At 41.8% G+C, this 12800-nt stretch overlaps 1 protein-coding gene across 1 annotated transcript in view; it reads left to right on the top strand.

Moving 5' to 3' along the window:
* Nucleotides 1-1474: 1474 nt before the first annotated feature.
* Nucleotides 1475-12800, top strand: part of SPIC (Spi-C transcription factor (Spi-1/PU.1 related)) — a 17110-nt gene continuing 5784 nt past the window's right edge. The window contains exons 1-5 of the mRNA XM_006871124.1: nt 1475-1513; nt 3174-3275; nt 4309-4395; nt 10139-10232; nt 12097-12212. Coding sequence (XP_006871186.1) covers nt 1475-1513; nt 3174-3275; nt 4309-4395; nt 10139-10232; nt 12097-12212 — 438 coding nt within the window. The remainder of the gene's footprint in view (nt 1514-3173; nt 3276-4308; nt 4396-10138; nt 10233-12096; nt 12213-12800) is intronic.

The raw sequence follows: 12800 nt of genomic DNA, 5'->3' as shown, positions 1-12800 counted from the left end.
AAATGAGTTGTTAAGTAAGTGCCGTTGAGTCAGTTCCGACCCTTAGTGACCCTGTACAGGGTTTCCGAGGGTGTAAATCTTTACGGGAGTAGAAAGCCTGATCTTTCTCCCGAGGAGCAGCTGGTAGTTTCAAACCGCTGACCTTAAGGTTCGCAGCCCGATTCGTAACCACTACGCTACCAGAGTATGCAATTAATAAAGAACACATAATTCTAAATGAATATTCATCTAATAACAGAGTTGTAAAATACACAAACAAAAATAAAGGGTCAAGCAGGCAGCTCCACAGGTATTGTTGTTGTTGTTGTTAAGTGCCATTGAGTCGGGTCCGACCCATAGCGACCCTGTACAGGGTTTCCAAGGGTGTAAATCTTTACGGGAGTAGAAAGCCTCATCTTTCTCCCACGGAGCGGCTGGTAGTTTCGAACCGCTGACCTTAAGGTTCGCAGTCCAATTCGTAACCACTACGCTACCAGAGCTCCCTGCTCCACAGGTATAGTTGGAGATTTTAGGAGCTCCTTTTTAGTTACTAACAGAACAAGCAGACAGACAATCAACAAAAGTAACCCAGTCAATTTAATCTATTTTATGTTTATAAGACACAACAGACTATTCCCTAGAAGAGAGGATAGTGACCCTTCATCTTGTCTTGTGTACTTTGGACATATTCTCAAGAGGGACTAGTCTCTGGAGAAGGCGCTCATGCTTGGTAAGGTACCAGTTGTTGCTGTTAAATGCTGTTGAGTTGATTCCTACTCATAGCGAACCTATATAGGGTTTCTGAGGTGGTTGGTGGGTTTGAACCACTGACCTTGAGGTTACTGTATTTTTCCTACAGTGCCGTAACAGAGCTGTAAAGTAGAGGATGAGTGAAAAAGCAGACTTTCAAGGAGCTGGATTAACACAGTAGCTGCAACAATGGGCTGAAACAACAGTTGTGAAGAAGGTGCATGACCATGCAGTATTCTGTTGCACATAGGGTTGCTGTGAGTGAGAACCTATTGTTGTTGTGAAGTGCCGTCCAGTCGGTTCCGACCCATAACCACCCTGTACAGGGTTCCAAGGAGCGGTTGGTGAGCTTGAACCGCCGACCTTGCAGTACAAACCAACTTTGCAGTCCAACGTATTAACCCAAAAACTCAAACCAGGATCGAGTCAGTTCCGACCCACAGCTACTCTGTATAGGGTTTCCAAGGACAGGCTGGTGACCTTGAATCAACGACCTTGTGATTCAGACTGACTTTGCAGTCCAGCGCATTAATCCACAGCACCACACCAGGACTCCAAGAACTTATTTGTTGTTGTTAGGTGCCTTCGAGTGACCTTATGCACAGCAGAACAAAACACTGCCCAATCCTGGGCCTCCTAGATGGCACCAAATGAAAAACAACAAATAATAACCGAAAAATATACATTGAAGTGTAAGTAGAACACTCATCTACTAAGACCCTATGATGGCATAAAATAAGTTGCCATGAATTTTAAAGAAGAACCACTTGCAAGTACAATGAGGGTGAGGGTGAACTATTTGTTTCGGCATGTATGATTCTGAATTCTACTCTAACATGGGAAATTTTCTAGCACCATCTTCCCAATTTGCTAGCAAATAAATTTTTTTTTTTTTTTTGCAAATTAGATTTCCCGAGATCTAACCAAGATTAATATCCAATTTTTCAATTCCTCACACAATTGAGTTGTTTAAATGCAAATTGCAAAGAACGATTAGACTTGAACTTGGTCTCATTTTCCCTGGGTTCCTTATTTCTCAGAAAATGCAATCTCGCACCTGAAGGTTGGCACCATATGATTTAGAGACTGCCACACTGTTGCTTAAGATTTTCTAAAATAATCTCAGCTGCCACTGAGGACAATGAACTTCTGCAAAAGGGAAGCTGTCAATCGGGGCTCTTTTCTGCAGAGTCATTAGTCTGTTGCTCAGCTCACTTCTGGGACTGAGGGAAGAAATGGTGTCCTGCTCCTCTGAAACAAACAGTCCTGTGAATGTGTGTGTATGTTGCGGGGGAGGGGGGGAGGGGAGGGGTGAGATTCTCAAGAGGCAGTCTCTTAAATTAAAAGCTTTGGAAGATTAAATGTAGCCAGTTGCTCCTAAACTGATGTCGGTTGGTCTGAAAATGTATGCTAATGGCTATTTCCAAGGGAGCTTACTCATGACTTTCATTAGATTCAAGGAAAGAGAAACCCTGACCTCTAAAATGCTAGAAGGACAAGTGTGGTGCTGTAGGATAAACACTGCACCACAAGCTTGGTTTGAGCCACAAGGTTGGTGGTTCAAGCTCACCAGCCGCTCCTTGGAAACCCTATTCAGGGTTGTTAAAAGTTGGAACTGATTCCACGGCACTTAACAACAAGTGCGTCTTCATAGCTTTGGTGGCGCTGCAGAATAAAGTGTTGGATTGCTAACCAAAACGTCAACAGTTCAACCCTACCAGCCACTCCGTGGGAGAAAGATAAGGCTTTCTGCTCTGGTAAAGATTTTCAGCCTTGGAAACCCTATACAGAGTCACTATGAGTCAAAATCAACTAGATGGCAGTGAGCTCTGGTGACGCAGTTGCTAAAGCACTCAGCGCTAAACATAAGGTCATTGCAGCTGCTTCTGGAAAAAGAGGTGGCAGTCGGCTTCCGTAAACATTTAAGGTCTTGGAAACCCTAAGGGGCTGTTTGACTTTCCTATAGGGTGGACCTGATTCCAAATCTACTTGTTGGTTGTTGTTAAGTGCCGTCAAATTGGTTCCGACCCATAGTGACCCTGTATATGGTTTGAAGGAGCGGTTAGTGAGCTTGAACCAACGACCTTTTAGTTCATACCAACTTTGCAGTCCAGCACATTAGCCTACACCGCTGCACCAAGACTTCCACTTGATGATAGCAAGTTTTTTGGTTTTTTTTTTGTAAAGCACCCTCATACCTTAGCCCTACAAAGGACTGAGTTTCTCTTTCCTCATCTCCGAATTAGGGTAGGGTTGTATGAAAACATTCAATGTACTCTACTCATAGGTTTTACTAACAAGGCACTTCGCTAGCAAAAGCAGCGACCCTAGCTTCCAAAGCTTTTTATTTTTGTCTGAGTCCATTTATTAATCTTCTGTAGAATAAAACTCAAATGATGCTGGCTTAGAAAGTCACTTCTTTTGTTTTTTCCATTGATCTCCAGTGCTTACTGAGCCTGCACTCCGTGGTAATCACTTATCAGGTGCTGTGGCGCCGCCTTGGAGACAAGCACCCTGCCATAAAGGAACCTCTACTGCAGACTCTGGTACCGTAGTGGTTATGAATCAGGCTATGAACCGCAATGTCAGCAGTTCGAAACTACCAGCTGTTCCGCAGGAGAAAGATAAGGCTTTCTGCTCCCATAAAGATTTACAGCCTCGGAAACTCTGTACAGGGTCGCTATGAGTCGGAACCGACTCCACAGCACATAACAACAACTGCAGACACAGGAGCCCAGCCCCGTGGTAGAGACCATGGAACTCAGATGGACACAGGACTCGAGCCCATCCAGCCCACTTCTCACTAACAAAATCATTGCACCTCTCTGAACCTCAGTTTTAGATTCCTCATCTGTGAAATGGTGCTATGCAGGCAGCCACTATCCCTGTGAGTTTTGGTTCTTTGAGGCTCATGCTTGGGTTGTGTGTCCTGTCTTGCCTCTGTTACAAGCTGTTTTTGCCCTAGTCAAACTGGCTATACCTTGAAAAAGGCCAAGACTTTTCCAGGCCAGGTTCTGCCAGAGATCTCCTGGCCTTAAAAAAAAAAAAATTATGATAACATTCTATCACCTTTCTCTCTTTTATTTGTTTTCTCAATACTCACACTATCTGATAAATCTGTTTGTTTATAATATCTTTTCACTAGGACTTGTTCAGCTCCTGGTGCAGAACAGTATCTAGCTGAGTAACTTGCCTAGTGATATACATTTGTTGAATGATTGAAAAAATCAAATACAGCAGTAGGTAATGAATGTAGGCAGAGGGCTGGTACAGACTAAAAAGTAATCAACATTAGCAATGACACCATTTTATACTTGTCATTACAACATCGACATTTCAAAAGTGGCAGTGTGTTTACATTTGCAAAACAAATTAAGTTAAAAAGAAGTCCTAGGCTTAGAACAATAGTCCCATATCAAAGGTTAACTCAAGTTCCAAGAATGCAAAACAGAAAATCAGTCAGTTTTTAAATCAAGCCCCCACCTCAGGCTCTCCACCCACAAGATTTACAAAAAATTCTTGGGTGGTTTTCCCCCTGGCTATATGTGACAAGTATTAAAGTGGCAGGTTACAAATTAGGTAAAGGACACGCTGAGGTTACTTCAGAGAGGGAAAGGTTCCTTCTACCTGGCGCATGTGGATGCAAGGCAGGACTTGGATGGACAGGTAAGACTGGGAAGGGGATCCTTTACTGATGGGGAGGGAGCAGAGCTGTTGCTGGTGCAAGTCATTTCCAGAGCAGGGCCCTGGAGGTAGCTTAGGAGAGATTTTGGAAGCTTCTTCCTCAAATTTCCACCAGAGCCACCAAAAGCCATCCCCAGTAAACGCTCAACTCAATTAGAGAACTGGGCTTGCTCTACAAACGCAGTAGCGCCAAGACACACTCACTCAGAAACCTTTACAAACTGTTTTGGGGTCCAGGGTGGCACAAACATTTGTGTTTGACTCCTAACCTAAGTCGCTACTGCTCCTCCTCTGTGTTTGGTGCCACTGAGTTGATTCCAACTTAGAGGGATTCCATTTATTTGGTCTCCGGTGTAGCATGGTGGCCTCATGTAGCTTGTAGGGTAAGCACTGGACCTCCAGGTTGGTTCAGATTGCGAAGTCGGTGTTCAAACTTCCCAGCTGCTCCTCGGAAACCCTATACAGGATTACTATGAGTCGGAACTGACTCGATGGCACTTAACCACACCATCACTGACCTCTGTACTGTGTTTATGCTGAAGGTTTCCCTGATCTGGATGGTTGTCTTTGTCTGGACTCCATAGATTCAGCACTGGACCCTGAACCACAAGGTTGTTGTTATGTGCCATGGAGTCGGTTCCGACTCATAGCGACCCTCTACAGGGTTTCCGAAGCTGTAAACCTTTATGGGAGCAGAAAGCTTCATCTTTCTCCAGCGGAACAGCTGGTAGTTTTAAACTGCTGACCTTGAGGTTAGCAGCCCTGTTCATAACCACTACGCTACCAGAGCTCCTTCCAATTGTGTAGGGGGCAGGAAATAGCTATAGGACTAGTCAAACTGCTTAATTGTATCTTTGAGGAACTTTTAATATGTCATAAATATATGGAGAAATATATCATATGTATTATTTGTTGTTGTTAAGTGCCGTTGAATCGGTTCCAACCCATAGCGACCCTGTACAGGGTTTCCGAGGATGTAAATCTTTACGGGAGTAGAAAGCCTCATCTTTCTCCCGCGGAGCGGCTGGTAGTTTCGAAGCCCTGACCTTAAGGTTCGCAGCCCGATTTGTAACCACTACGCTACCAGAGCTGCTCCTAGAGAACCCCATACAGGGTAGCAGCACCACAGAAGACAGACCTGGGGTCCGCTTCCATAAAGACAGTTTGCCAGGCCTTTCTTCCACAGCCCCACTGAGTGGTTTCAAACTGCTAACCTTTCAGTTAAGGGAAAGCAAACTAGTTGTACCACCTCGGGCCCTGAGAGTTGTATGTCAATCAATATTCCTACGTATTGTAATTGATTTGGTCTTGTAGTGACTTTGTGTAAGTAGAACTGCCTCATGGGGTTTCCTAGCCGGTGTGGCGCTGTGGGATAAAGCAGTGAACCACAAGGTCAGTTTGAACTGCAAGGTCAGCGGTTCAAACTCACCAGTTGCTCTTTGAAAACCCTATACAGGGTTGCTATGAGTAGGAATCGACTGGCTGGCACTTAACAACACCTATCTTTATGAGAGAAAATTGCCTGTCCTTTCTCCCACTGAACATGCTTGTGCTTTCGAACCGCCAACCTTGCTGTGAGCAGCCAGAAGTTGACCAATTGTGCCAACAGGATTCTTTAAGAACTGTATACCCCAAACCAACCAAACCTCCGGCTACCAAGTCGATTCCAATTCATAACCCTATGTAGACAACTAAGACAACAAACTCTTTTTCACTCTGAGCAGCTGGTAGAATGGAACCAGTGACCTTGAGCACTCAAATACCTAACCCACAGCACCATACCTAACCCACAGCACCATCAGGGCTGCTTTAAGAGTTCTGTAGGTCTGAGAATTCCAGTGGGGGTACGCAAGTTAGATGAGCTGCAACCTATACTGTTGTTAGAGTCTGTCAGGGCTGTTACAGTGCTTTTGGCCCATAGAATTTATGGATTTATGTGCTCCTTCAAAATAATAGCTCCTAGTATTTGCTGGCTGTATCATGAAACAAATTGTGAAGGCACTGTATCTTTTAAAAAAAAATCCCCTTTTGTAGCACTTCCTTAAAAGTAGCTACTTAATGCGATTCTGCCAGCAAGTTCTTGAACAAGTCTGCCCTTACCAAGTCTGGTATTAATGAAGCATCTTCATAAAAGGTTGAAGTATTCTTTCTGGTAAGTGTTCAGCTTATGTTTTTCAAAATACATCATAATTGTTAATTTTCTCCTTTGGTTTACCAAGTAATTCTCACTGATGGACTATTACAGGAAGTAAATTATTAAAGTCATCAATGTTTTCAAGCTTTTCCCATTGGATTTACTACTACTTTTAAGAGTTGTGATAGTTGTATGGGAGGATTTTAATCAAAGACAGTAGCTTCATTTTAAGTACTTAATTCAAAATATACATTTGCTTCAGTGCTTATAAATTCAGGTATAATTAATTGAAGGACATCGACTTGGCCTTCTAAACAAAATTTACTACTGATAATAGTCTTTGGGAACCATAGCCTTAATAGTAATTTATGCTTTTTTTTCTCATTTTCTTTATTGAACTTAGCAGCATAGAAGAATTTTAATGTTTGAAACTATGTTGATACTATTATATTTATAATATAGACATTTGTTTATATTGCATCAGCATAGTATGCAGTGCTAAATATTCAAGAATAAATTCATGATCTTCACGGGATACATGTTAAGAACTTTTGAAAAGGCCTTGCTGGGTAATGCTAAGCAGATAATAAGCACAGTTTCTTGGTATGTGGGTTTACTTATCTGGTTTTTTTGTGTGGTTATGACTTGTTCTCTTCTGAATCACATGGGATCGCCAAGAATGAAATTGATTTGATGGTAATGGTCATAGAACAGAGAGCTAAATCACATTTAATGTGAGACTGTGTGAACATGGCTGTAAATTACTTACAGGAATAAAAAGACAGAAAATTATAGAGCAGAACTCTTCACCTAGGATTCAAGGGAGTCTTAGGGTAGGCGTCATAAGCTAAATTGTATTTGTAATGTTGTCTGTTGTTAAGTGCCGTCCAATGTACTTTAGCAAGCGAAGAAGCTTGTCTTGCACCATCTGAGAATCAGAAAGCTCCATGAGACCAAAAATGATTTCTAAAAAGTCAGTTGTAAATGGAAAGCTATGCTAAGGAGTTCTAGTGTGGCACTGTAGGATAAGAACTGGACTGCTAACGGCAAGGTTGAGGTTCAAATCCATCAGCCACTCCTCAGAAACCCTATATAGGGTCACCATGAATTGGAACCTTGTGGTTCCAAGTCCAATGCTGATCCTACAGTGTCACACCAGGAGTCCACTTCTGTAAAGATTGGTTGTTGGTTGTTATGTGCCGTGGAGTCGATTCTGCTCATAGTGACCCTGTATAGGGTTTCTGAGGCTATAAATCTTTATATAGGAGCAGAAAGCCTCATCTTTCTCCCGTGGAACGACTGGTAGTTTCCAGCCATGGAAATCCTATGAGGCAGTTCTACTCTGTCCTATAGGACCACTGAGTTGTGGCTGTGTCGGATAAGCACTGGATTGCTAACCGCATGGTCGGCAGTTCAAACCCACAGCCTCTCCTTGGAAATCATTATGAGTCGGAACTGAATCAATGGAACTTAAACAAAAAGACTAAAAGAAGTGTGATGCCTTAAGAATTTTTAAATATGTAATATTTTGATAAATATATTCTCAACTATTTAGCCTAAAAAATTTAATGTAAATAAAAACTCAAATCTATGTAAGTAGCTTAGCTTTAATTTTTAGTATCTATAAGATTCAGGAAATATTTTAAGCTGGATCTTTCAATTCAGTGGCAAACTAACAAGTAAAGATCATATTTAATGCCTTTTTGAACTTTATTTTTCAGACTCATCAATTTATTAATGAATGAAGCATGGTAAGTTGGCATTTAAAATTCCCTTTATTCTCTATCCATTTTGAGGTTAAAACATCTGAATCACCCTAGTAAGGGTATAAAATGGTCTGAAGAAATTGTTCCATGTTAGGTGTTAAAGAGACACTTTTGAAATTTAGGAGTGTTTCATTTTTAAGTAATGACTCACAGACTTCTGTTTGCAAAGATATTTCTTTCATCCCTTTTTCTAGATCAGGCTCCCTGCTCTACAATCCCTTGCTAAAAGTTTACAAGGTTGTTAAATATCAATGCTGTCTTCGGAATGCTATGTTATAGAGAGTGGTCTCAACCTGAGTTGATTTTGCTCCTCAGGGAACATTTGGTGATGTTTGAAGCTGTTTTGATTGTCATGACAAAAGAAGTTACTGGCATCTTGTGGGAAGAGTCAGGGATGCGGCTCAACATTCTCCAATGCCCAGTACATCAGACTAATCTGACTCAACATGTCAATATTGACAAGATTGAGAACTCTTCCTATGGAACAAGTACAATTCCCCCCACCCCCAGATTTTCATTGTGAATTGAGTGAAGGTTTACAGATCAGATCACCAGTTTTACATTCAAGGAGTCATTCATTTACTTTGATTCATTTCGTCGTTGCAATCCCTTCCATGCACCAATAGTTAACAGCATTTACCCTTACTCACTTTATTGATTTCATTCCTCCCTCTGTCTCCCGCCACCTTCATCTTCCTCGGCTAACCTCCCTCTTGTATATTTCCTGCCCTGTCACCCGTGTTAACATGTGTCTACCCTCTGTTGTTGTGTGCCGTCGAGTCAATTCCAACCCATAGCAACCCTGCATAGGGTTTCTTCTGAGGCTGTAAATCTTCACGGGAGCAGAAAGCCTCCTATTTCTCCCATGGAACAGCTGGTAGTTTCGAAATGCTGACCTTGAAGTTTGCAGCCCGATTTGTAACCACTACACTACCATAGCTCCTTGTCTACCCTCTAGCCCGTGAACAATTTTCCCTCTTCTCCACCTCCATAACCATCATAGGTTGTTTCTCTTATCAAGAAAACATTTTTTTTTTTTTAAGTTTTACAGCATTGGTCTCATACAGTATTTGTTTTTTGTAATTGACTAATTTCATTCAGTATAATGTTCTTCAGGTTCCACCATATTGTGAGGGGTTTCATAGATTCATTCATCATTAGTCATCATTTTGTAGTATTCGCTTCTGTGTATGTACCAGAGTTTGTTTAGCCATTCTTCTTTCTGTTGATGGGCATTTAGGCATTCTCCAACTTTCTGATATATCTCTTGTAGAAAACATATCGAAGGATCTTGTTTTCTTATCATTCTGCTCTCTGTCTCTCCCCCTCCCTCATTCTGCAACTAAGCACTCTCATGAAAGCTTGTAAGCCATCCACTTCATGACTTTGTAGCAGTCTCCCCCCCCCCCCCCCCCCGTGTCTAAATTTCTTGTCCTTATCAACCCTGTACACTGAGGAAAGAAGCTTGTTCCTTGATATGAAGAATATTTCCTTTCCGATTGGAATTTTGAGTCACCACATTCATAGGCAAAAGTCTAATTTGTCAAATTGTAGTAATTTGCACTTGTTTTCAAGTATCAAACATCTTTATCTTCCTTGGTCAGCTAGTCATCTAAGCTAGGTCAAATGGGTACTAGCTGCAAGTTCACACACTTCAGACCATCTAGCTGCTTCACTCCCAGCCCCAGCCCTAGACCACAGGGGCAAGGTCAGCGCTTCTGGGATCGGCAGTTCATACATCTTCCTAAACTAAATATGATTGTATATCAGGAAAATAAAGTTTAATTGATCATTTGACTCCAGAGTTCTGCCTTTGTTATAACAGACTTGTATTGAACAAGACAGACTGGGCCAAGCATTTGAAGATGCTTTTGACATATTAAGACAGCATTCAACTGGCAACCTTCAGTACTCTCCAGGTAATAAGCCATTCTTTCCTTTCTATTGTTACATTAAACAGCTTGTTGGTCACATATGCATGTAAGAACAGAGAACAGGTGGGGAAGATCGTTTTAAACTAAAGCATCTAGAGCTATTTCTAATCAAGGCAAAAAGCATCCAAGGTTGCCCAGTCTAACTAATCTCTATATAAAAATACCGAGTGTAGCTAGTGACATGTCCCACAGAAATCCAAAGCCTGATAATTATCTGATATTTTTACTATTTGGTTGACATTTATTTATCTAGTGTTGTTTTTAAGTGCCATTGAGTCAGTTACAACTCATAGAGACCCTGTATAGGGTTTCCAGGAAAAGCAGTGCTTATCCTACAATGCCAAAGCAGGACTCCATTTATCTAGTAGACACATTATTTCAACTTTTAGAAAAGGCTTTGCAACTGTTTAATTTACCTTACAAATTGATATATTCTGTTTGAATACAGAGACTCATGGACTCTAGAGACAAAGCGTAGGCAAGATGCAAATATTTTGCCTATTGAGTTTAAACAGGGTATTGGAAAGGATGGGAGCACAATGCTTCATACACTAAGCACTGGACTGAGAACCACAAGGTCCACAATTTGAGCCTGCCAGTTGCTCCACAGGAAAAAGATGAAACTTTCTGTTTCCGTGAAGATTTAAAGCTTCAGAAACCCCATGCAGGATCATTATGAGTCATTATTAGTCAGAACCAACTCCATAGCACTTAGCAGGACAGCAATCAGAGAAGCTAGGTCACTGGGTGTGTTTCAAAGTGGTATGCAATCGTTAACCGACTCAGCAGCACCACAGAAGAAAGATCTGGTGATCTGTTTCCGTAAAGATTACAGTCAATGGTGCCTGATGACCAACTGCTCTGTAAGGGATCACTTTAGAACGTCCTGGATAGAGTGGGAGAAAATGTGGAACAAAACTCAAAATTGTTTTAAAGAAAATCGGCCTTACTAGTCACAAAAAGACTGCATGAACCTGAGGCCATGGCTCTTGACACCATCCTTCATGTCTGGAAAGGAAGTCTCCCTTGTGGCCTGATTTTCAGCCAAGCAGTCGATAGGTTTATAGGGAGACAACAACACTGTAAGGTATGCTCACCATGGAATGGTCAATCATTCCAAGTCAAAAGGCTAACGTTTCCCTAAGGCTAAAGTTGAAAAGGGTTGGAAAAGTGGATGGAATGCACATAGGAACCAGAGGGAGGAAGCAGGGTAACTGCTGTTGCATGCAGGGGATTGTAATTATTGAGATGAAACGAAGTGTACGATTTGTTGAGTATAAAACCGATGTCTTGTCTGTGCACCTTCACTCAAGTCACAATAAAAAATAAAAAAAGAGATTAATCTAATGGAGCAAAACTTGATGAGTCAGAATAGACTGGAATGCCAAAGGTTTTTTTTTTTTTTGTAGTGGTATTAATTGGGGATACCATGATAAAGGAAATCACAAGGTCCTTAGCCTTCAATGAGCATCCACTCTAGAAAGGGAAATGGAGTATATGAACAGGTATTTATTTGTAAAACAGCACAATGTCATACACACTATGAGGTGGTGGTTAAGTGCCATGGAGTCGGTTCCAACTCATAGCGACCCTGTACAGGCTCTCTGAGGCTGTAAATCTTTATGGGAGCAAGAAAGCCTCATCTACCTCCCAGGGAACAACTGGTAGTTTTGAACTGCTGACCCTGAGGTTAGCAGCCTGATTCGTAACGACTACGCTACCAGAGCTCCTTACACACTATGAGAGGAAGTACAAATTGGAAAGGGAGCAATTATTCCAGGAAGCTGTTTTACATGTAAACAAATGTAAAAGTTGCCCATTTCAGTGTCTTTCTCTGTTTTTAAATTAGATTACAAAAACTATCTGGCTTTCATCAACCACTGTCCTCATGTCAGAGGCAGTGCCAGCTACTGTGGTGGAGGGTTACCTCCCGAAGACCCTGTCTACAACTGCAGGACTGTAATTGTGAGTATGCGTGCCAGGAGGCCATCCATGAGGAACAAACAGCTCATGGCTCCTGGGTGTCAGCCTTCTATCTGGGTTGTGCCTGCTGAAACCTAACTTAAGGAGAGCACCAACCGAAAACAGTCATCCGTTGTGATATAAACTTGACACGAGTGGATGATTGTCCACAGTGGTGTCAGGAAGGAAACTGTCCTTCCATCAGCCTCAGGCTGGTTTGGAATTATTTCCATTGCTAGGCTTCTCAGGTTATTGCGTCTCTTAGTCAGTCCCTCCAGAAAATACAAACAAATGAACAAACAAACAAAAAACCAGTTGCCATCAAATTGATTCTGACACATATGTGTCAAAGAAGGGCTGCTCCGTTGCTGATTCTTTTGGAAACACATCAACAGTTCTTTCTTCTAAAGCAGTTAATCAACAGTTCTTTCTTCTGGGTGGACTTGAACTGCTAACCTAGGGATTCAGTCCATTTAGAAAACTATGAACAGTGCCCCTAGAAGTCATTGAGGAGAGACCCAGACTTACTCGGCATTGGCTCGACCTCCAGTTTTCAAAGCTCAGAGCTAGCTACATTATATATAGTTATAT

The sequence above is a fragment of the Chrysochloris asiatica genome, unplaced genomic scaffold, assembly GCF_000296735.1.
Source record: "Chrysochloris asiatica unplaced genomic scaffold, ChrAsi1.0 scaffold00160, whole genome shotgun sequence".
Classification (NCBI taxonomy): Eukaryota; Metazoa; Chordata; class Mammalia; order Afrosoricida; family Chrysochloridae; genus Chrysochloris; species Chrysochloris asiatica.
Note: the sequence above shows the minus strand (reverse complement) of the source record. Positions and strands in the feature narration are given on the sequence as shown.